Source organism: Canis lupus, chromosome 7, assembly GCF_011100685.1.
Source record: "Canis lupus familiaris isolate Mischka breed German Shepherd chromosome 7, alternate assembly UU_Cfam_GSD_1.0, whole genome shotgun sequence".
NCBI lineage: Eukaryota > Metazoa > Chordata > Mammalia > Carnivora > Canidae > Canis > Canis lupus.
Window position 1 is genome coordinate 15,707,848 of NC_049228.1, and position 26,055 is coordinate 15,733,902.

General features: G+C 36.4%; 1 protein-coding gene across 22 annotated transcripts in view; it reads left to right on the forward strand.

Moving 5' to 3' along the window:
- RGSL1 (regulator of G protein signaling like 1) overlaps positions 1 to 26,055 on the forward strand; it is a 245,677-nt gene that overhangs the window by 90,734 nt on the left and 128,888 nt on the right. For all 22 annotated transcript variants that reach the window (XM_038542213.1, XM_038542217.1, XM_038542216.1 and 19 more), the window contains 4 exons: positions 18,351 to 18,456; positions 23,255 to 23,448; positions 24,156 to 24,273; positions 24,715 to 24,823. In XM_038542213.1, coding sequence (XP_038398141.1) covers positions 18,351 to 18,456; positions 23,255 to 23,448; positions 24,156 to 24,273; positions 24,715 to 24,823 — 527 coding nt within the window. The remainder of the gene's footprint in view (positions 1 to 18,350; positions 18,457 to 23,254; positions 23,449 to 24,155; positions 24,274 to 24,714; positions 24,824 to 26,055) is intronic.

Sequence of the window (26,055 nt, forward strand, 5' to 3'; positions counted from 1 at the left end):
TAAGGAGCCTAAGCTTCCTGATCATCATGATTTTTCAGGCTATAGTTATTGCGTTTGACAATTCATCATCAAAATTGGGAAGTAGAATACTAAGAGTATTCCCAATGCCAAATGAATTCTCTTCTGCTCCTGCTGTGTTATTGATGTTATCAGGGGATGATAAGAGTCAATTACTCTGCAAGTACAGTAACTCCTTTGCTTGCCTGCTAGCCTCTTGGCCTAAGGAGCTTAAAGTGCTTACTGTGCCTACTGTGTCCCTAGTAGAAGCATTCCCCTTCTGGGAACCAGGATCTCCAGACTGGCACTGTCCAGTACAGTACAGGATCCACTGGCATCATGTGGCCATTGAATACTTGAAATGTATCTGATACTAATAGGTTACACAAAATACATTTTATAAAAATTAACTTCAACCTTTTATTTTATCTTTTTAATGTTACTACTAGAAAATTTAAAATTATATGTGTGATTCATGTTATATTTCTATTGGACAGCACTGATATAGATCCACAGAACCTAAAATTGTAAGGATTAAAAATTTTCCTAAGTATGGGGCTCCTGGGTGGCTCAGTTGGTTAAACATATGCCTTCAGCTCAGGTCATGATCCCAGGGTCCTGAGATGGAGCCCCTCATTGGGCTCCTTACTCAACAGGGAGCCTGCCCACTCCCTCTCCCTCTGCATGCTGTTCCCCTTGCTTGTGTTTTCTCTCTCTCTCTCTGTCAAAAAAATAAATAAAATTAAAAAAAAGAAATTTCCCTAAGTAAATCCATCATTGATATTGATGTTAAATGGGTCACCCTTACTTTTACTCCTTGTCCTCATAACCCGTGTATTCTACTTATTGGGGACATAACATCTTATAATGGTCTCCAATTTATCCTGGTGGATGATGTCCCATTTTCCAAGATCATAATCAAGCTGGTTTCATAGTTGCACCTTCAAAGAATGGCTCCATTGCTGTACCGGGCCAGCAGCTATCATAGTTGATAGAACTAATGGATCCCATCATCATATGTCCATTGCCAACCTTACTTTAAGCGTATCACTTGGTCAGAGGAAATGTTACATGGGATTGCATTCAGGTTTCTTGTAAGCTTCCTGGTAGCAATGCTTACTGAGGCTTTGTAGCCAGAAATTCTTGTCAATTCCAGGCAAGATACAATTGATACTCATTCCAGAGTTGAAGTGATCCAATGTCATCAATTTCTCACCAAGTTGGTTATTGGTTTTCTATGAGAGTTGTTTTTTTTTCACCACATAGATTTAATGTCTTAAGATTTTGACATATTTGCTTTTGATCATTTTTCAAAGAAATAACAAATTATAGAAACAATCAGAGCCTCTTTACATCTGTCCCTAATTTCAACCACTAACCTCCCTCACTAGAGAAAATTCCTTCCATTTATTTTCTTATGCCTTTTATTTTATTTTTAAATATTTTATTTAAATTCAATTTGCCAACATACAGTATAACAGCCAGGGCTCATCTCATCATGTGCCCTCCTTAATGCCATCACCCATTACCCCATTCCCTGCCACCTCCCTTCTGCAACCCTTTGTTTGTTTCCCAGAGTTAAGAGTCTATTATGGTTTGTCTTCCTCTCTAATCTTTCCCCACTCAGTTTCCTTTCTTTCCCTTTTGGTCCCTTTCACTATTTCTTATATTCCATATGTGAGTGAAACCATTATGATAACTGTCTTTCGTCAGTTGACTTATTTCAGCATAATACTCTCTATTTCTATCCACAACAATGGAAATGGTAGGTATGAATCCTTTCTGATGGCTGAGTAATATGGCATTGTACATATATATACCACATATTCTTTATCCATTCATCTGTTGAAGGATCTTGTGGCTCCTTCTGCCTTCCTGGTTAAAGTGTTCTTGGCATGGTTTTCTCATTTTAGTACCTTGCATACATCATGCCAGCCCTTTCTGGCCTGCCAGGTCTCTGGGGATAGGTCTGCTGTTAATTTGAAATTTCTCACCATATAAGTTAGGAATCTCTTGTCCTGAGCTGCTTTCGGATTTCCTCTTTATCTCTGAAATTTGCAAGTGTTACTATTATATGTTGGGGTGCTGATCAGTTTTAGTTGATTTGGGGGGGGGCGGTCTTCTCTATCTCTTGGATATGAATGCCAGATTAGGGAAGTTCTCAGCTATGATTTGTTCAAACATGCTTTCTGATCCTCTCTCTCTCTACGTCCTCTGGAATCCCAATAAGATGAATGTTATTCTTTCTCAAACTATTAATTCTTAGAGTCTCTTCCCCTGGGTTCTTAGTTGTTTTTCTCTCTTTTCCTCACCTTGTCTTCTGTGTCACTCACTCTCTCTTCTGCCTCATTAACCCTAGCTGTTAGAGCATCCAGTCTAGACTGCATCCCAGTGAAAGCATTTTAATCAGCATTTCGGCCTGATTAGATCTCATCTCTGCAGTAATAGAATCTCTAGAGTCTTTTATGCTTTTTTCAAGAGCCACCAATAATTGTATGATTGTAATCTTGAATTCTATCTCTGGCATTTTACTTAAATCCATATCCATTAGATCTGAGGCAGAGAGCATTACTTCTGGTTCTTTCTTTTGTGGTGAATTCTTCCTTCTAGTCATTTTGTCCAGCGCAGAATGACTGTCTGAGTAAGCAGAGTCAAAAATATCAACCATGACCTGAGAAAAATATACCATAAACAATTCTGAAGAGGTCAGGGACCAGAAAATTTTAAAAGACTATGAAAGTGAAAAATGAATTTTAAAAAATAGTAAAAATTTAAAAAGGGAGAAGGGAGGAAATGAGGGAGAGAGAATATAGTCTCACAGAGTGGACCAAGATGGTGATCCTCTTAGTTCTGAGTGTATATTTGGTCTGTGTGTTAGAAGGTACTAAATTAAAAAATTATAAAACAAAACAAAACAAAAACACCAAAAACTTATGTACTAAAAATTTAATTGAATACAAAAAAATTTAATTGAATATGTTGAAAGGAAGCCAACAATGAGGAATATATCTATGACATGTAATTGTAAAAATATGAAAGTCAAAAAGGAAAAAACTTAAAAACAAAGAGTTGATAAAATATTATAGTTAAGCAAGAAAAAAGAAAAAATATTGGAATTTTTTAACCTGAAAGATAAACAAGTCTTACAGAAAAAACCTCGAGTTCTATACACTATTTTCCCTCAGTCCTGAGGCTTTTCAGTGCTGTTTGGTCAGTAAACTTGGTGTTCCCCTGTTCTTCCAGCTGGTCTTCTAGGGGAGAGGCTGCTGCACCGATTCCCAGGTGTCTGTGCCTGGGCGGAAGTGCCCCACCCCTTTCCAGGTGGACTGGTTCAGTGTAAGCTGTTTGTCCTGTGAGGTCTTTGTTCCCTGGAGACTAAGCCTTTCTAGGGCGAATGGTCTCCAGGGTGAACGGAGGAAAAAAAATGGTGGCAGCCAGATCTCCAGCCCCAGAGCCAAGAGCTCCCAGCGGGTGCCGAACTATAGTCTCTTAGTGCGCATTGGCTCAGGTCCCCCTGGGGGCAGGTGGAGGGGGGCACTGATTCGTACAATTTGAAGGGTGTCAGGAGGTGGGACAGCTTTCCCCAGCTTGGTATTCAGCAGCTTCATCTCTCCCAGAGGAAGCGGAGATAGCCTGCTTCTTCCACTGCCTGGCTCTGGGGCAGAGAGCCTTCGCCTTTCAAATAAGTATATAGCACTCACAAGTATTTTGTGTACTTTATAACAGCAAAATAATTTAATTCCTTCCAACCATTATATCATTGAATACATTGCCACTATCATTTGAATACCTTGTTACTATTATTTGAATACATCATTACTATTTTTATTTTGAACAAACTATTACTCATTAGATCAACCAAAGAGAAGAAAAATAAAGGGTTTTGACTTACTTACTCATTCCCTTTTTGATCCTCTCCTTTTTTTTTTAATGTAGATCCAAGTTTCCAACCTATATATTATTTTCCTTCTCTCTAGCATTTAACATTGCTTACAAGGCAGGTCTACTCGAAGAAATTCCCTCATTCCTTTTTTTTTTTCTTTTGTATAAGAAAGTATTTATTTCTAATTCACTTTTGAAGAATAATTTTGCAAGATAGAGAATTTTAGGCTGGTGGGGGGAATTTTTTATCAACACTTCAAATATCTTATTCCACTCTCTTCTTGCTTGCATGGTTTGTGAAGAGAAGTCAGATGTAATTCTTATGTTTGCTTCTCTCTAGGTTAGATGTTTTATTTCCCCCTTGTCTTCTTTCAGAATTTTTTTGTTATCTTTTTTTTCCCATCTTTTCTGCTCTGTTCTCTGAGCTTTAGGGATCTGTGGGTTGGTGTTTGACATTAATTTGGAGGAAATCATCAGTCATTATTGTTTCAAATATATCTTGTGTTTATCTCTTTTCATTCTAGGATTCACATTATACATGCGTTACACCTTCTATATAGTTCTCACACAATTTTTAGGTGTTTTGGTTTTGGTTTTGGTTTTTTTTTCAGTCTCTTTGTGTTCTTTGTTTTTAAGTTTTAAAGGTTTCTATTGAGATATCTTCAAGTGCAGATATGTTTGCTCAGCTATTTCTAATCTATCAATGAGCCCACCATAGACATTCTTAATTTCTGTCAGTGGTTTGATCTCTAGCATTTCTTTTTGGTTCTTTCTTGGAGTTTCCATCTCTCTGCTTACTTTGCCCATTTGCTCATGCATGTTATCTACTTTATCTATTAGAGCTCTTAGCATATTAGTCATAGTTTTAAATTCCTAGTCTGATAATTCCAAAATCCCTGTCATGTTTGCTTCTTATGTTTACTCTTCTCTTTAAATTATGGGGCTTTTTCCTTTTGGTATGCCTCATATTTTTTTGTCCTAATATCAGGACATGATGTACAAGGTAAAAGGAACTGCTGTAAATGGGCCATTAGTACTGTGGTGGTGAGGTGTGGGGGAAGGGCAAGCATTCTATAGTCCTGGGTCTCAGTCTTTTAGTAAGCCTATGCCTCTAGACTGTGAACTTAAGAAAAATCAGGAAATTAACAATGATGTATTACTACATTTAATTTTCAGGCTATGTTCAAGTCTCACCAAATGTCTATTATCTGGAACAGTTCCTCAAATTTTCTGATTCTTATATCCTTGACATTTTTAAAAATTGCAAGGTTATTTTTATAGATGTCTCTCAATAAATTTGTCTGGTGTTTTCTCATGTTTAAACTTGGATTATCCATTCAGAAATATCATTGCAGTCCTTTTCAGTGCAGTAGGTGGTGCACCATTTTGCTTTTTTTCCATTACTGGTAATATTTCCTTTGATCACTTAATTATATGGTGCCTCCTAGGATCTTCCCCTGTAAATTAGTTTTTCCCTTTTGTAATTAATAAATATTATGTGTGTGGAGGAGAGAGGATACTTTGAAATTATATAAATACCCCATTTTCTACCACACTTTTAATTTATTCATTTAGATATATAAATGATAGGTGATAGATAGGCAGAGAGATTCATTGTTTACTGATTTTATTTAATGGATTTTAATCTATTACTATGGTTACTTACTTTGATGTTCAAATTGTCTCCTATTTGGTCAGTGGCATACCATTCAAAGCTGGCATCTGTCTCCTCTTGACAGGTCTCTCGAGCATTGTCTTACTTTCTTGTATGAGATATCTGTTCCAAGCTCATCTTGTACTCTCCCTACTCTAGCTCAGAATCAGCCATTTCTCTAAAGAGTGTGGTTCCTTCTCTTAGAGAATGATATTTAGGTTAGTTCATTGCTATTGAGATCACTGCAATCAAATCTTCTTAATGGACAGAACTCGAGAACATTATGTTTGAATATATGTGTGTATGCATACACAGAGACACATTTATAGCTATATTTCTCCATATCTACATATAGAAAACCATGAGACCCCACCAATATCTATACTTTAATCCAATACATTTGAGTTTATTCTAGTTTTTTCCTTTTCCATAATTTTACGTCTCCTCTGACAATGAGAAAATTGACTCCCTTTGCCTTAAATGTATTTACGTATTTGATTAATTCTTTCTATGTAACTAATACCTTGTCTACACTGTCACTCTTGCTGATGCCCTCTTCCCCTTACCTGGGCCCAGCACCTTACACCAGGCCCTTTTCATGCATAGCACCCTCCTCACCTTGCTTGAATTGTAATACCATTTTTAGGATGCTTCTTCTTGAGGAAACTCTCCTCACTCTGTTCTGATGACCTGTGCCAGGATACTACTACATGTAGTCATTCCTCATTGCCACTGGGGCTCTGATTTCCTGCACGTGGCCATCCTTCTTCCATGGAGAGGTCAGTCTTATTTTTCTCAGGCTCTGATGCTCCATACCAGGCTGTACCCATTTCCTGTGTAGACTCTCTCTTCATCTTGCTTGGACTCTGTCACCCCATACCAGGTGACCCCTTAACATGGACATCCTCCAACCTGCTCAGGTTCTGATACCCTGTGGTAGGCCACACCTAATGAGAATATCTTCCTCATTTATTTTTTTAGATAGATTTATTTATGTATTTATGTATTTATGTATTTATGTATTTATGTATTTATTTATTTTAGAGAGAGAGAGAATGCACATGGGGGGAGAGACAGAGAGGCCATAGACTCCCCACTGAGCATGGAGCAGATGCCAGGCTTGATCCATGACCTCAAAATCACAACCTGAGCCAAAATCAAGAGTCAGATTCTCAACTGACTGAGCCACTCAGGTGTCCCTGTCTTTCTCATTCTATTCAAGTTTCCACACTTCATCCTGGTCTGCTCCTTTGTGCCCCAATGTGGGTGCCTTTCTCACCCTAGTTGAACCCCAAATGCTGGGCCTCCCTTTATGTGGATACCTCCTCATCCTGCCTGAGTTCTGAATTCTCCAAGTTGCCCTTCATGTGAATGTTCTCCTCACTCAGCTTGAGCTTCAGAACCAAGTGTAGGGCAGTACTTCTGTGGGGAAGTCCCCCTTACCCTACCTGCAATTTGCGGCTTTCTCCCTTTTCATGCTGACAAATATCTTGTTCTGCCCTTAGTAATGGTTTTATAACTTAATTATTTAGGATATGAAGTCATCTTTTCAGTTTTTAAGGGTGGCATTAATCTCTGCCATTATCCCCAGAATATGATATTGTTTTTTATTATCTTGACTAGGAGCATGGAAAGAGTTTCAGAGACTTCCACTTGATCTTTCTCACCATAATAGCTCTTACTCCTTAGACCAAGGAAATAATATGGAGATCCTATCAACTACCAAGTAATTCCATTCCAGTACACATTTAGAGATTGGAGAAATGACTACTTAATGTATCTGTGGACCCAGTGGACCCACTGTTCCTACAGTGAGATGTACCTGGGCCAGGACTCCACTTATTACCTAATTTTCATAAGTGTCTTCTCTAGTAGGCTTCCATGATGACGTTCTGGGGATCCAAATAGTGTTAACTAGGACCTTGTGTTCAATAGTCTTTAAAATAACTGGATATTTTTCTTCCAGTTACTGGGATAAATGCTCAAAGGCCCCATTGGAGAGGGACTATGAGTATGATTAGAATTCACTTTCTATAATGTTGTAGGGTCTTCCTTCATGGAGACCTTTCTTCAGTCAGTGCATCTCAGGTCTAAAAATTGACTCAGGTTTAGAAACTAAGCAAGAGATTGTGACTTTCTTTGGTGCAAGTGCTCTCAGTCATTTATCCTTGGTGTCTTTTAGTTGTATATATTAAGCAGGAACTTTTTTGGCTGCCTATTTAGCCTCTAGGAATACTATGTTCTATTAACCATACCTACAGCTTTCTGAGGGTCAGGTCCTCCTAGCTGCCACTCTGTTGTTCTACTGCCACTTTATTGTTCGTTATAAAAGTAGCACCTTCTTTACTTCTGGCAACAAAGTGCTCCCACCTTATCTCTATGATTTTGGGATTTGATTTCCATTGCTATCAGAGACCTCAATTTAATAATAGTTGGCCCTGACCTACAGAGAAAAATGTGTTGGAAAACACAGAGTTGATGTGTTAAGAATATGCAGACTATGAGTGAGAAGGCACAAGTCACTCCCACAAGGTTGGCAGGTAATTCCCTTGGCATCTGAGATCCCACTTTGGAAAGAGAAAACTCTAGGGCCATTTTGATTAAAAGCACTATATACTCACACAGAAGAAGTAAAGTCACAAAATTTATTACTTTCAAGTCCCCAAATGAGGTGCAATGAGCCAGGGAAAAAGCATTCCTGACATCCGAGGTCACCAGTGAGCAAGAGAGAAAGCACAAGCAGGGGAGCAAATTACTTATTACCTATTACTTATAAGGAGGGTAGGGCAACTGTCACTAATTTTTCATGGACCCAAATTTGAATGACCATTTTAAAAGATGCCCCAGGAAAAGCAAAGCAGGAACTTGGGGTGAAAATCCTAAGCTTGGATTCTTATCCAAACGTCCAGCCTCTGAATTGTCGCACTGCAAAATGTTAGGCAGCTACTCAAAATGGATGTTTTCTCATCACAGAAAGTCACCAAAAAGCTCCTCAGTGATACTAATGCTGCTCTTATCAGCACTTCTGACTTTCCGCCCCCACCTTGACTTTAGTCAAAGGATTGAGCCTTCTGTGGCACATTGTTGCCTTGTGGGGTTTTTAGTCTTATGTAGTTTATCTTCTGTAGCAGGCTCAGTTCTATGAGCCATTTGAGGTCTTCCTCACCTGTTTGTTTTGGCCACTAAAATTTCTACTTAGTATGAGCCATTGCTTTCCCCAAACTTCTAAGAGTCAGCCTAGCAGTGTTGTACTGCTTCCTGGGATCCCTCTCAGGCTCTTAATTCCTAGGAGAATGCTCCCATATTAATCAACTCTCCCTTAATCAAGTTTATATTCTGTCCCTTTTGAGCCAGCATCCTCAGAATTATTCCCATACATTGTCTCCTAGCTTCTGCCAATACATGTTAGCTGGGTTCACTGCTCCTATAAAAGGCTCACACCCTCGATTGAGCAGCTCTTCCAGCTGAGGGCCAACTGTGCACAATCAGCAGGCAAAATTCACAAGCAGGTTAGGAGAATGAGTGCTTCAACTCAGATAGGCAGAGTGAGATCTGAGCTGCAATCCTGTAGCATTAACTGCAGTATTCTAGACCCAGAAAAAGCTTAGGATACAGTAATGAGCATGATTAAATCAGTACAGTCACAGGGAGAACTTCTATGTCTATTCTAAGTGTGTTTCTCCAGCTCTACTCCTGTGTACAGTTTATATAGCTTTATTCTATGCATACCTTGTAGTCCCTTAACAGATCTTGTGACCTGATGCAGTTAGCATGCCCCCATCCCAATGTCTCAGCTCTGCTCTCCCTGACAGAAAGGAATGAAGAGCCAAGGCATGATGGCATTTTTTAATTTTTCCCAATATGGTATTAAAAAGTTTCTATTTCAAATGACCCAGCCTCAAAAAAAACAAAACAAAAAAAAATGACCCAGCCTCTGTTCTTTGCTCTCTTCTAAACCCCCATTTCCTCTTTTCTAGTAATTACTAATAATTGTGAAGAATAGGAAAAGGAAGAATATGTCTGATCAACTGCTCTTTTGGACAAAGGTTGCTTTTATATTACCTCCCAATTTTTAATCCTTTCCTATTTTCCAAGGGTAATGGTAATTTGGCTTTATTTGGTTTTTAAAATTTACATAATTTTTTGATATTTTATAAATTGAGTCATGCAGAATATACTCCCGTGACTGGCTTCTTTAACTCAACGCTATGTTTATGAATTCAGTCATGTTGAAGGCAGCAATTGTTGACTTATTTTTAGTAATGCAGAGCAGCTGTGTAACTCTCACCTCAATTTTTTTCATTCTTGTTCCCCCAAGGAGCCTCTTTAGACATGAATTTCGGTGCCACTGAAATACTATATATATGCATGGCATACAAAAGAGTACAATTTTTCTGACCCTCAAAACCTAATTTTCACCTGTTGGAAACAATATCATCCATTGAGAGTACATGCTATAGAGTATTCTAATATATGAATATATCATCTTTAATTCTTTCAAAAATGATGAATGTTTGAGTTGTTTCAGTTTTTTAATACTCCTAATGAACATCTTTGTGCATATTATTTGATGCACACTATGAATACATTTCTGTTGAACATGTATCTAGAATTTCTGGGTCATAATATCTGCATATATTCAACTTTTATAAAAATTCCCAATACTTTTGCAAAGTGTTTGCACATGTTTATGCTCTTATCAACAGAGCATGAGAATTCCAGTTGCTCCACAACTCCACCAATATTTGATGTGCCAAATTTTTATTCTTAGCTATTCTTGTGGATATATAGTGATGTCTCACTTGTTGTTTTGACATCTATTTCCCTATAGAGTAATAATGTTGAGTGCCTTTTCATTTAATATTCAATTGGATATTGTATGTGTGTCTGTGTGCATGACAGTCCTATTTAAGTCTCTTGCCTACTTTTCTATTTGGTTTCTGTCTTTTTTTTATTGATTTGTATGGGTTATTTATATATTCTATACATGAGCCACCTATCAGTCATATGTATTATAAGGATTATATTCTCTCTCTCAATGGTATCTCTAACAAACAGAGCTTTTAATTATAATCCAATTAAAATTGATTTCATTTATTGCTTTAAGTATCTTTACTCCATAGAGATACTCATTTTTTTTAACTGTAAGTTTCTTTGCATTGTCTTTAATGTTAAGATCTACAGTCCTACTGTTATAATATAGAATTCACCAGTGAAACCATGTGGTCCTTGATTTTTTTGTTGAGAGGTTTGTCACTACTGATTCAGTCTCTTGTAATAGTATGTTCAAATTTTTTATTTCTTCTTGACTCCTTTTGATAGTTGTTCATTTTTAAGACTTTTTCAATTTATCTAGATTATTTAATTTATCAGCATACAATTGCTTATAATGTTCTCTTTTTTATTTCTGTAAGGTTGGTAGTAATGTCTCTACTTTCATTTCTGATTTTAGTCATTTAAGTCTTTTATTTCCTAGTCTAACTAAATGTCAGGTTTTTTTATCTTTTCAAAAAAGAGCTGTTGGTCTTAGTGATTTTTTTTACATTGGTTTTCTATTCCCTATTTTGTTTACTCCCATTCTAATCTTTCTGCTAACTTTAGGTTCAGCTTACTATTCTTTATCTAGTTCCTAGAAGTATAAGTTTCATTTACTGATTTGGCAGTTTTTTCTTCAATATCTGCATTTATAAGAATAAATTTCTCTTTGAGCAATGCTTTTGCTATATTTCATACGTTTTGGTATGTGATGTTCTTTATTTCATTTAGCTCAAAATTATTGTACTTTTCAGCTCCAGAATTGCTATTTGATTTCTTTTTGTCATTTCTATCCTTTTATTGATACTCTATTTGGTGAGACTCCATTCTCTTCACTTCCTTTAGTTCTTTATCCATGCTTTCTTTTAGCTCTTTGAGCATATTTATGACAGTTGATTTAAAATTTTTGTCTAGTAAGTACAATGACTGGACTTCTCATGGACAGTTTCTATTGATTTCTTTTTTACTGTGAATGGGCCATATATGGCTTTTGGCATGCCTTATCGATTTTTTTGTTGTTGTTGAAGACTGGACATTTTGGACATTATAATATGACAACTCTGAAAATCAGATTCTCCCCTCTCCTTCAAGTTTGCTGCTGCTGCTGCTTTTGTAAGTGTTGTTGTTTTTTCCTTTGGTGACTTTTCTCAACTATTTTTGTAAAGTCTGTATTCTTTGTTATGTGAGACCACTGAAGTCTATGTTCTGTTAGCTTGTGGCCAACTAGTGTTTTGATAGTTTCCTTAAATGTCAGAAAGAAAGAAAACAAAACAAAACAAAAATTATTCTACTGGTCTTTGCAGATTCGCTGTTTTAGAATACTCTTTCATGGCTCAGCCAGGCTATTTACAACTCTGCCTTAGCCTTCCAGGCAATTTCCATTTGCCTGGACCCTGAATTTCAGCCAGAGGTGAAAGTTTTGGATCTTCTCATGGTTTTTCTGAGCACACATCCAGTTCTGGGCATGTGAAAAGCTTTCTTGATTCCCCAGTATATGTGGAAGCTTTAAAAGCCCTTATTACTTCATGTATCTACTTTTACAACCTCACCTTTCCTCAGCTTTATATTGTCTGATGTCCCAGCTGTTGGCCCAGGCTACTAGTGCCTATAAATGCTCTCAACAAATGTCACATAGGATGCCTCTCAGCCCTGAAAACAATCTATTTTTTTAAAAGATTTTATTTATTTATTCATGAGGGACACAGATAGAGTGGCAGAGACATAGGCAGAGGGAGAAGCAGGCTCCCTGCAGGGAGCCCAATGTGGGATTCAATTCCAGGACCCCAGGATCACAACCTGAGCCAAAGGCAGATGCTCAACTACTGAGCCATCCACACATTCCCTGAAAACACTCTAAATAGGGCAAAACAAAGGCTAGTCCTTGTACCAGTCTTTCAGGAAGCCAAGAGACAACTTCATTTAAAAAGAGACAAACACATTCTTTGAAAATTAGATCCATACTGCTACCTCTGTATGTAGGCTGCTTTCATATGGCCACCACTGATGTGGATAGGGCAATGGTAGGTGGGCAATTTAAAATACCACAATACTTTCTTACCAGATTCAGCCTCTTATTTCTTTACTAAGCCTTCCCCTGGTTACTATAAGTTCCAGATTCCAGAGTTTTGTAAAACCCTGATTCTGACCATTTTTGCCACATCGTTAGCTGCTTTTATGGAGGGTGGGTCCCCGGAGTCCCTACTTATAATTTTCTGTGATGCCATTCCCTATTATACTTTTTAATTAATTAATTTAGTGTGTTTTTCCACTTATTTAAGTTTAATTTCTTTCAAAAATGTTTTATGTTTTTCCATATATTATTTTATAGCTTCCATCACATTTGTTTCTAGGCCTTTGATGTTTCCTAATACACTTGTAAATGGTATAATTTTTAAAGTTTCATTTTTAAATTGTATTTGGAATTTAGAAATATAGTTGATTTTCACATATTGGTCATGTATTCCACCACTTTCCTAAATTATAAATTCTAATAATTTGTCTACAAATTTGATTTTTATACAAACGTTGTCTGAATAAAAATTGTGCTCTCTGCCAATAAAAAGTTTTATTTATTGTGCTAAAATATTTATAACTTTTATTTATTTTCATTTCTTCATCTTACTAGGTCTTCCATTCCCCTTTTAGATACAAATAGTATGGGCAAGCACACTTGTCTCAATCTCAGGGAGAGGTTTAATTACAAACTTAACTTCTTTAAAATATATAGGACTTTTCAGACTTTCTATTTATTCTTGTGTCATTTTAATATGTTGTTATTTTTCTACAAATTTATTTATTTCATTTGAAATTTCAAATATTTTGTTAAGTTGTGATACTCTCTTATTATAATTAATTATCTATAAGGCATGTAATGTTGGATCCAATATTCTGTATATGCAAGTAGGTATATTTGACTATATTCAGATTTTCTATAACTTTTTAAAAAGATCTTATTTATTTGAGAGAGAGAGAGAGAACATAAGTGGCAGGGAGGGAGAAGCAGGTTTCCCACTGAGCAGGGAGCCTGATGTGGGGCTCTATCCCAGGACCCTGGGATCATGACCTGAGCCGAAGACAGGTCTTTAATCAGCTGAGCCACCCAGGCCCCAAATTTTCAATATCTTTTATGATAGTTTTAGTTTACATTTGTATCCACTATCAAAAGAGAAAATTTTAAATCCCCACTCTGGATTTTTCCTTCTTTTTTAAGACTTGTAGTTTCTGGGGCCCCTGCATGGCTCACTCAGTTAAGCATTCAATTCTTCATTTTGGCTCAAATCATGATCTCAGGGTCATGACATTGAGCCCTGTTGGTCTCCACATATAGCGGGAAGTCTGCTTGAGATTCTCTCTCCCTCTTCCTCTGCCCCTCCCCCTACTTTCTCTCTCTCTCTATCCCTCAAATAAATAATTCTTAAAAAAAAAAAAAAGACTTGCAGTTTTTTCTTTACATTATTTGAGGCTACATCTCTAGGTGCAAGCAAATTTGGAATCATTATAGCTCCTGGTAGAGCAAATCATTATTTCTAATAATGCTTCTAACTTTATTGTTTGCTTTGTCTGATATTATTATAGTCATCACCTTTCTTTCTGGCTAGTGTTTGCTTGTTATATCCTTTTCCATTCTTTTTTTTTTTTTTAACATCTCCTTCTTTTATATCTAAGGTGAGCCTCTTTTAAGCAGAATCTCTCTTTTTTTGGGGGGGTATTTGCATTTTTTGTTAAATCCAATTTGAGAATTGCCTTTTGATTATTTAGTATGATTACATTCACTGTAACTTCTCATAGTTTAGGTTTTAAGTGCTACCTTACTATTTTCTATTTGTTCCTTTTGCTGTATGTTCTCTTTCCTCTCCTCTTGGCTTTCTTTAAGTTTACAAAATTTTTTGGTTAATAATTCTATATATTCTTTCTGCTAATGTGTTGTTTTTACATGTTTTCTTCCTTCAGTGGTTACCATATAGATTTCAAAATGCATCCTTGACATATTAAAGTTTAATGTAAGTTACTACTTTTATTGCATATATATTACTGTTTTATAAATTAATATTTAGGTGGGCTTACTCACATATTCATTTTTTTATAAATTTATTTTTTATTGGTGTTCAATTTGCCAACATATAAAATAACACCCAGTGTTCATCCCATCAAGTGCCCCTCTCAGTGCCCATCACCCAGTCACCCCCACCCCCTGCCCACCTCCCCTTCCATCACCCCTAGTTCGTTTCCCAGAGTTAGGAGTCTCTCATGGTCTGTCTCCCTTTCTGATATTTCCCACTCATTTTTTCTCCTTTCCTCTTTATTCCCTTTCACTATTTTTTATATTCCCCAAATGAATGAGACCATATAATGTTTGTCCTTCTCCAATTGACTTATTTCACTCAGCACTGCTGGGGATTTACCCCAAAGATACAGATGCAATGAAACGCCGGGACACCTGCCCCCCGATGTTTATAGCATTAGACACATATTCATTTTTTCTTTCTTTTTCATCATTTCCTGCTCCTCTTAGTTGCCTCTAAGAATGCCTTTTGGCATTTCTTTTAGTGTGAATTTTGAAAGTATCTTTATTTTGGTTTTATTTGTTAAGAATAGTCTTAGGTTGTAGAGTTCTTGTTGGAATTATGTTCTTTTAGCACTTTACAGATATTATTTTACCATCTCTTAGCTTCCTTAGTTCATTTTGTGGAGTCAGTCTGAAGTCTTCACTGGCATTGTTTAGTAGAAGGAAATACTTCTTTTATTCATTCCTCTTCCCCCCATACTTTTTTCTTTACTTTTATGGGATTTTACTAAGATGTATCTCAGTAATTTATGCTATTTGTGGTTTCAGGACTTCTTGCATTTCTGACTTGATATCATTTGTCAGTTTTAGAAAAATTTCAGTAATTATCTCTTCAAATATTTGTTCTGCTCCATTTATTTTATTTCTTCCCTCTTTCTAATGATTTTATTACACATTAAACATAGTCATATGCTTATGTCTTATATGAGTTTTTCTTTATTTCCATATTTTTCTCCATATGTTTCAGTCTGCATAATTTCTTTTTTTAAATATTTTATTTATTTATTCATGAGAGACACAGAGAGAGAGAGAGAGAGAAAGAGAGAGGCAAAGACACAGGCAGAGGGAGAAGCAGGCTCTATGCAGGAAGCCCAATGTGGGATTTGATCCCAGGACTCCAGGATCATGCCCTGGGCCAAAGACAGGCACCCAACCGCTGAGCCACCCAGGGATCCCCTGCATAATTTATTTTGATCTAACTCTTAGTTCAGTAATTCTTTGTGTGTATAATTTGTCATTAAACCAATTTATTAATTTTTTTAATTTTTCAATTTTTCTTTGTATGATATTGTCTATGTTGATATTTTCCTCCTTTTAATTCCTTGAACTATATGAATAATTGTAATTTTAAAGTCCATATTTGGATTCCCTATGTCTATTTCAACTACCAATTTTTTTTCCCTTTGGTTTTTGGTCAGGTCTTTTTAAATCCCTTGTTATTTCTGTTTTATGTGTGAACGTTGCTGGTTTAAAAAAAAATGTAGCAATAATTTGAGTCTCTAGGTAATGTTATTTTCCTCCAGAGAAGGTTTTATCTTACATCTTGTTCACTAAGTTAGTCGCATCCAAATAACTTAAATTCATTTAAGGATTGAGTTGGTTCATAGCTGGCTTTTATTCCTTTTGATGGATGAGCTATTTCTGGTTTCCCTTACTTCTTGGGATCACAACTGAAAGAGTAAGGTACTTATCAGAACCCCTTCTACTTTGCTGTTTTGCGATTCTGTCTTCTTCTGCCCCGAGACTCTGCCAAAAGCCTTGTTAAATTTTTCAGTAGCAACTGTCATAATTGACATGTGTCTTGAGAATAAATGCAATGCCAAGGTTTTTGTGTCCATTTTCTAAAGGCCAGGGCTTTTGTCTTCTGACCTATTGCGTTGTGTTTTTTTTAAGTTTTTTTTTTTTTTTTTTTTTTTTTTGAATTCAGGAGAGACACAGAGAGAGAGAGACACAGGCAGAGGGAGAATCAGGCTTCATGCAAGGAGCCCGACACAGGACCCAATCCTCGGTCCCCAGGATCACACCCTGGGCTGACGGTGGTGCTAAACCACTGACCCACCCAGGCTGCCCCTATTGTGGTTTTAACACTGCAAATACCTCCAGGGTGTCAGTTTAACTTTCTGGTTTCTAACATCCTCTTTGTTTCTAATTTCTATGTTTTTATTTGTTTTGTTATAATTTTCTACAAGTTTACATATGAGTTTAAAAACGTGTTATTTTGGGATCCTTGGGTGGCTCAGCGGTTGAGCATCTGCCTTCACCTCAGGGCATGATCCTGGAGTCTTGTGAGTAAGTCCCACATAGGGCTCTTTGCGTGGAGCCTGCTTCTCCCTCTGCCTATGTCTCTGCCTCTTTCTATTTATTTATTAAATAAATAAATAAATAAATAAATAAATAAATAAATAAATAAATAAAATCTTTTTAAAAAATAAAACCATGTTATTTTTTATCTAGCATTTATACATTTTTGTATTGGAAAGTTTTTGAGTTTCTTTTGTGTGGATATTTTTTAAATATCTAGTCTTCCATAGTCTGGATTTTATTTTTTCACCTATTCAACTGCATTTATTTAGAACCAGAATATACTTTACTTTCATAGTTTTCTATCTTTTTTGGGTGCTATCACTGAAGGTGTTACCAAACCATACAAATATTTTCTGTGGGACTATATACTATTTAATAAACATTTTAAAGCATTGACTATATAACTGGGACATGTTCTAATTTCTAAGAGTAAGATAAGTAATATATCATCCTTCCCTTAGTTAGTTGAGAGTGTATATTTTCTTCTACAATATTCATCTCAAAGGACTTTCCGAAGATACTGAGATCCTTGGAATCTATTATTCTTCAATAGTAATATTTGAATATACTTTTTAAAATAATGGTTTTTATATGGCAATAGGGAGCCAAACACCCACTCTAAACTATATATGGTGTGATAGACTATCTTTTAAGAAGCTTGCAGTGGAAGCAGTGTTCTCAGAAAAGAGAATGATTCCAGTTAAAGCAAGAAGATAGAGGGAACATTTAACAAAGAGCTAAAAACTATGTGAGAGTTTGCTGATTACAGAGCAGGAGTTCCAGAGGGCAAATCAAAGCGCTTAGGATAGGATAATAGAGGTGTCAAGGCAGACTGAATGTCATACTTGACTAGTATGATCTGGTCAAAATGGTTGGTTAGGGGAAGGATAGATGACATTTGGTGTTAAAATGAGAAATAAAATAGATTTGGTCTTAGGTGTCTTCTGAGGAGGGTGAGTTCTTGGCCTAATGGTCAACAGACTTAAAAAAACACAATGTGGACTGAAGTCAGGGGTAAAAATCATCCCTAAGTCTCTTTTCAGCAGTAATGGCCTAAGATGCTGGCAGTTGTGGGGACTGTGGGGTTTTTCCACATGCATGCAATGTCTGATAAATATCCTTTTTTTTTTTTAAGATTTTATTCATTTATTCATGAGAGAGAGAGAGAGAGAGAGAGAGAGAGAGAGAGAAAGGCAGAGACACAGGCAGAAGGCAGAAGCAGGCTCCATACAGGAGCCCTGATGCGGGACCCAATCCCGCGACTCCAGGATCACGCCCCAGGCCGAAGGCAGGCACCTAACCGCCGAGCCACCCAGGGATCCCCTGATAGATATCCTTTTTAATTTGTGCCTTCTTATTCTCTGAAATGTTCTTTATAACAGGGTGTTACCTAACTTCATGATTTTTCATTAGATTTTGCAGTGGAAATTGTCAGAGAACCAAAGGTGCTTTCACCCTCATATAGGAAAATGTCTTTCTTCAGAAAGACTGGTGCAAGGAAGCCCTCATTAAGACCCAGGTAAGACATAGGATCTAGCTACAGCAATGGTCTCTAGACACAAGCTCTCTTTAATCTCAATATGTTTAATGCTGAAATTATCTTTCTGTGTTTGGGCTTTTTACTTCTTTCCATATATCACATACATACACACAGGCACACTTTGTATTTTATTTTTAATTATTTTAATTTTAGTGAATATATAGTGTGCAATATTGGTTTCTGGAGTAGAATTCAGTGATTCATCACTTACATAAGTGTGTTCATCACAAGTGCTCTCTTTAATATCCATCACCCATCTAGCCCAACCCCCACCCACTTCCCTCCATCAAAGGGTTAATTCCTTTCTCCTCTTTCTCCTCTTATTTTTCCCCTTTCTCCTCTTATTTTTCCCCTTCCCATTGTTTATCTGTTTTCTTTCTTAAATTCCATATATGAGTGAGATCATATGATATTTGTCCTTCTCTGACTTATTTCACTGAGTATATTATACTCTCTAGTTCTATCCACATCATTGTGAATGGCAAGATTTTTTTTTGATGCTAAGTAATAACATATATATACTCACATCTTTATCCATTTATTACTTGATGGACATATGGGCTCTCTCCATAGTTTGGCAATTGTTAATAATCCTGCTATACATATCAGGGTGCATATATCCCATTTGAATCTGTATTTCTGTATCCTTTGGGTAAATACCTACTACTACAATTGCTGGATCATAGGGTGGCTCTATTTTTAACTTTTTGAAGAACCTCCATACTGTTTTCCAGAGTGGCTGTACCCATTTGCGTTCCCAACAAAAGTGTAAGAGGATTCCCATTTCTCTTCATCCTCACCAATACCTGTTATTTCTTATGTTGTTCATTTTAGCCATTCTACAGCTGTGAGGTGGTATCACATCATGGTTTTTATTTGTATTTCCCTGATGTATTTTCCTGATGATGACTGATGTTGAGCATCTTTTTATGTGTCTGTCAGCCATTGGATGTCTTTTTTTTTTTGTATATTTTTTTATTAGAGTTAAATTTGCCAACATATAACATAACAGCCAGCGCTCATCCCGTCAAGTGCCCCCCTCAGTGCCCATCCCCAGTCACCCTAACCCCCCCGCCCACCTCCCTTTCCGCCACCCCTTGTTCATCTTCTTTGGAAAAGTGTCTATTTATGTCTTCTTCCCATTTCTTAACTAGATTATTTGTTTCTTGGGTGTTGAGTTTGATAAGTTCTTTATAGATTTTTGGATACTAACGCTTTATCAGATACGTCATTTGCAAATATCTTCTACCATTCTGTAGGCTGCCTTTTAGTTTTGTTGATTGTTTCCTTTGCAGTGCAAAAGGAAACAATCTTGATGAAGTCCCAATAGTTCAATTTTGATTTTGTTTCCCTTGCCTCTGGCAACTTGTCTAGTAAAACATTACTATGTCTGAGGTCAAAGAGGCTGCTGCCTGTGTTCACCTCTAGGATTGTGATGGTTTCCTGTTTCATATTTAGATCTTTCATCCATTTTGAATTTATCTTTATGTATGGTATAAGAAATGGCCCAGCTTCATTCTTCTGCATGTTGCTGTACAGTTTTCCCAACACTATTTGTTGAGCAGACTGTGTTTTTCCATTGGATATTGTCAATGGATTAGGTGACCTGCGTTGTCAAAGATTAGGTGACTATATAGTTGTGGATCCATTTCTGGGTTTTCTATTCAGTTGCCTTGATCTATGTGTCCATTTTTGTGCCAGTACCATACTATCTACCATAGAGCTTTGTAATATAGCTTGAAATCTGGAATTGTGATGCTTCTATTTTTGTTTTTCTTTTTCAGGATTGCTTTTGCTATTTGGGATTTTGTGGTTCCATACAAATTTTAGGATTGTTTGTTCTATCCCTGTGGAAAATATTGGTAATATTTTTATAGGGATTGTATTAAATATGTAGACTTCTTTGGGTAGTATAGACCTTTTGGCAATGTTTGTTCTAATCCATGAGCATGGAATTTTTTCCCATTTTTTTGTGTCCTCTTCAATTTCTTTTATAAGTGATCTGTAGTTTTTAGAGTACAGATCTTTTATCTCTTTAATTAGGTTTATTCCTAGGTATCTTACTGTTTTTGATACAATTGCAATGGTATTGATTCCTTGATTTCTTTTTCTGCCACTTCATTATTGGTGTATAGAAATATGACAGATTTCTGTACATTGATCTTGTATCCTACAATTTTGCTGAATTCATGTATTAGTTCTAGAATTATTTTTGGTGGAGTCTTTTGGGTTTTCTACATAGAGTATGATGTCATATGCATATAATAAAAGTCTGAATTCTTCCTCACTAATTTGGGTGCCTTTTATTTCTTTCTGTTGTCTGATTACTGAGGCTAAGATTTCCAATACTATGTTAAATAGTAATGGTGAGAGTGGACATCCTTGTCATGTACCTGACCCTAAGGCAAAGTCTCAGAGTTTTTCCCCATTGAGAATTATATTAGCTGTGAATCTTTTTATATGACCTTATGATGTTGAGGTATGTTCCATCTATCCCAACTTTCTTGAGGGTTTTTTTTTTTTATCAAGAATGGATGTTATGTCAAATATTTCTGCATCTATTGACAGTATCATATGGTTCTTATCCTTTCCATTATTAATGTGGTGTATCACATTGATTGACTTATGAATATTGAACCACCTTTGCAGCCCAGGAATAATTCCCACTTGATTGTGGTGAATAATTTTTTAATGTATTGTTGAATTATATTGGCTAGTATTTTATTGAGAATTTTTGCATCCATGTTCAGCAGGGATATTGGCCTGTAATTCTTTTTTAGTGGGGTCCTTGTCTGATTTTGGAATCAAGGTAATGCTGGCTTAATATAATGAGTTTGGAAGTTTTTCTTACATTTCTATTTTTTTGGAACAGTTTGAAAATATGTATTAACTCTTCTTTAAATATCTGGTAGACTTCCCCTGGGAATCCATCTGGCCCAGGACTTTTGTTTGTTGGGAGATTTTTGATTATCGATTCAATTTCTTTACTGGTTATGGGTCTGTTCAAATTTCCTATTTCTTCCTGCTTCAGTTTTGGTAGTTTGTAGGTTTCTAAGAATTTGCCCATTCCTTCCAAGTTGGACCCATCTGTTGACATATAATTTTTCATAGTTATGTCTTATAATTGTTTGTATTTCTGTGATGTTGGTTGTGATCTCTCTTCTCTTTCATTCATGATTTTATCTATTTAAATCCTTTCTCTTATCCTTCTGATAGGTCTGGCTAGGGGCTTATCAATTAATATTACTAATTCTTTTGAAGAACCAGGTCATAATCTCATTAATCCATTCTACTGGGTTTTTGTTTGTTTCTATATTATTTATTTCTGTTCTAATCTTTATAATTTCCCTTGTCCTGCTAGTTTTAGGCTTTATTTGCTGTTTCTTTTCTAGATCCTTTAGGTGTAAGGTTAGGATGTGCATTTGAGACTTTTCTTGCTTCTTGAGATAGGCCCATATTGCAATATATTTCCCCCTCGTAGGACTGCCTTTCCTGAATCCCAAAGGTTATGGACTGTCATGTTTTCATTTTAATTTGTTTCCATGTATTTTTTTTACTTCTTCTTTAATTTCCTGGTTAACCCATTCATTCTTTAGTAGGATGTTCTTTAACCTCCACGTATTTGAGTTTTTTCCAAATTTTTTCTTGTGGTTGACTTCAAGTTTCATAGCACTGTTGTCCAAAAATATTCATGGTATGGTCTCATCTATTTGTTCTTGTTGAGGGCTGATTTGTGACCCAGTATGTGATCTGTTCTGGAGAGTGTTCCATGTGTACTCAAAAAGAATGTGTATCCAGCAAGATATAAAAAATGTATTATAACATTACTAAGTGGGATTTATCCCAGGAATGCAGTTGCTCAAACACCCAAAAATCAATTAGTACAATATGCCATATTAATAAAATAATGGGGGAACTCCACATGATTATTTCAATTGATGAATAAAAATCATTTTACAAAATCCATCACCCAGTCATGATAAAAATTTTCAGTAAAATTAAAATAGAAGGGTGCCCTCTTATTTGAATAAAGGTCATTTATTAAAAAAAACTTAGAGCTAATGTCATATTTAATGAGATAGTTATATAAAGGAGGGATAATAAGTTGGACAACATGTGGATGTAGGTATAAAGGTTTAAGTAATAACTATGACAAAGATGAGGTTGAATAGGAAGTTGAAATTTTGAAGGGGAGGTCATGAGAATTAGAGATATGGTATCAATGAAAATCAAAATGAAATGACACCACTTCTTCATATCAATGAAAACTGAAAACCCAGAGGATGCAGACATTACCTAGGGAAAAAAAAAAAGTCATAAAGCAAAAATAAACAAGATTGAGGATAAAACATTAGGAGCATCTATAATTAAGGAAATGTGAAAGAATAAGTCAGCAAAAGAAATTTAGAAATATTGATCAGTAACAACTGATCACTCATGCTCTGACTCACTGATTTGAGTGCCATTTAAAGGTTGCTTGGAATCTGCAGTGTAAAAAGAGGGTTTCCTTGGGTGAGGCATGGTGGGGGGACATTATCTCCTTTAAAATACCTCTCCTTCTCTTCCACTAGGGTTGTCAAATGATTGGACCAAGCTCAGGGTAGACATATAAAGTTTAAATTTATCTCCAAGGAAACAGGCATAGTAACCAATTTATTCACTCTCCTTTTCACGCATGGCTAAAGTCTTGGAGATGCCCTTCCCCATTCCCTAACTGCAGCAGAATCTAGGGTCACCGTCCTTTTCTCTTCAACAATGATGCTTTTTTATTCTCCAGAAACTTAACAGAAGTCCTCCTAAATACACACCACTTGGAGTTCTTCAGGGAGTTTCTCAAAGAACGGAAGGCTGAAAGCCCCTTGCAATTCCTGGTAGCCATACATAAGATCAGTATTGAGACAAATGAAAAAATGTACAAGTCTCTCTTTGAAAATATAATCAAGACTTTCTTCCATGGCAAAGTCTCTGCTGGTATGCATCCTCTTCTCCAGATATGGTTTCCTTTTCCCTTTAGCCTCTTAGGAGAAGTGTTTGGCAGAGAACCTGTCTCATGTGCCCCCTGTAAGGTCGGAACAGCAGTGACCAGTGGGCAGAACTGAGACAAAGATTAAGAGGGTCAGTAAAAGCAGAGAACAACAATAATAAATCTAAAATAAATACTAGTACGAGAAGCCAAGTGAAAGACACTTGTACTTATATGTGAAATATATCCATCCTCTCATTTAATTATATTTTGACTGAAAATAGAATTTTATTTAATCTCTGAGAGGTAGGAATGAATAGCTCCATTTTACTAATGAGGAAGATGAAACACAGAAAACTTGAATTCAAACTTAATTCATTTGACCCTTAAATCAACTAGACAGTAATTTAAATACAAAAGCAAGAGTTAGCTGTATGTAAAGTTGGAGTGGTCACCTACTATGGGTTGTAGAGAGAGTTGTACTGGGAAGAACAGTCTCCTTGAAAATCTTTGTGTCCTAAATTTTGTTTACTTGTCTGTGAAGGGAGGGCAATCTGACCCATGGCCAGAAACAGAATTTGCAAATAAATTGTTAATCTATAATCCTAGAGGGGAAAAAGGGAGGTAAGCATAATCCCATGAAAAACATACCAGCTACCTCAGAAAAGGTAGACAAGAAAATGATGACTTTTTTCCTCTCTCTTGCATTTTTTAGAAGAAATACTGCAGTGTGATGCTCCTATTATCAAAGAAATCTCTCACATGCGTCATGTCAGCACAACCACATTGTTTATGCTACAGGGCTTTGTCATGAAATCTCTGGAAGAAAAGTGGTGAGTATTGCTCAGCGAAGGTGATGATTCTGGATCTGCTCATTGGCTTCTTAGAGCCATAGTACTCTAGGGAGTTTCAAATTTATTCTTATAGTTCACTGCCAGAGCTTCCCTACAAGTGAAAAGCCAAATTTATCTTGAATCCTCTACCTACTTACCTGTGCACATGCATGTGCATGCACATACATGCATGTGTGTACATGCACAAACACACACACACACATACACACTTTAGTTCATTTACCTGAACAAGGAACAATACAGTATTGATCAGGAAGGACATTAGCCAAGGATTGAAATGTTAAGAAGAGTATTTGTGTTTCGCCATTCCCCAATTCCCACTTCGACCTTCTCCAAAAGCTGAGATAGGTTTGCCTTAACGGTTACTTTTTATGTACCAGGTGTTTGCCTTCTTTGATATTCTTGATCTCCTTCTGGCAGGTTTAAAGATTACCAAGAGCTGTTCCCACCTCATCCTCAGGAAGGATTTACTGACGTACAAACTTCTAAGAAGCCCTCAAAAACCACAACTCACCTGCAGGAATCCCAGGTCAGTGAGGAAGACAATGAAGACACGACATGGGGGATAGGAAAAATGCTGCGTAGGCAGAGTTTCATTGTTAGCATATTTATTCACAAAACAACTGCTCTTTGGGTATGCTTCTTAACTCACATTTTACAAAGGACTCTTAGGCTCAAAGAAAATTGTTACAGTTGGAATTTAAGAAAAATCTTTATCTTCATTTCTCTGTGATAAGAACCCATTGAGGGATAGACACCGGGTCAGATACAAGGAGATCAAAAGGTCAGTTTTTTACTACTAAAAGCTAGCTTGAAGGACATGGATTTGGCCATAAAGCCCAATGGGTTTGATCTTCCCTGCATCCAAATTAAACTTAGTTACATGTGCAGCCACTGCCATAACAGAACAACTTAGGCCTCCACTTACCTGGGTGAACCCCTTACTGAATGACGAAGGGGAGGCCTAAACACAGGTATCCTACAAACAAGTCATTCCCAAAGAGGGAATGTAGAGGGCTTAGAGTAGAACACATCCATTTTCTTCTTCCAAACTTATCAATTATTTAACTCTTTCTTTCTCCACGCAAACAGTAGAAAGAAAGAAAGAAAGAAAGAAAGAGAAAGAAAAAAAGAAAAAAGAATTCTTTTCCAGCTTGCACAAAAGCATTTTAATTGATAGTGTACAATTTTCCAAAATATAGTTTTATAAGAAAATGGCAATAATTAAATACCATCTTTACAAAGAAGATTCTCAGTAAGGTACAGTGTACTTCAGACCACTATCCACTAAGACACATGCTCTCTCAGACAGGAATTTTACTCAGGAAAGTCTCTTTATATGATTTGAGAAAAAAAATGCATGCTCCTTTAAATAATCACTTGCTCAATGTGTTGTAGAGTTGGTTAGTATTGGAAAAATTTGAGCCCATCTCTGACTCCAAAAATCATGCTTTTTCTGAAAACAATGCCTATGCCTCCCTCTTTTCTCCTGTCTTTTTCCCCTCCATGCCTAAGTCAACTCTGTGCTGGGGTACCATGAATGCTCTTGTGGGACATTAAAAAGAATATTGCACCCAGAACCAGGAGACTTCATTTTAATTTCAGGTCTTCCAGTTGCTCTTAGATAAGAAAAGATAAAAAGAAACCTATACGTACTTAGTGCCTACTTTGTACCAAACCCTGCATTGGAGTTTACATATAAAATCACTAACCCTCACCACAACCCTGAAGGTTGTTGTTTCTATCTTACACATGGAGAAA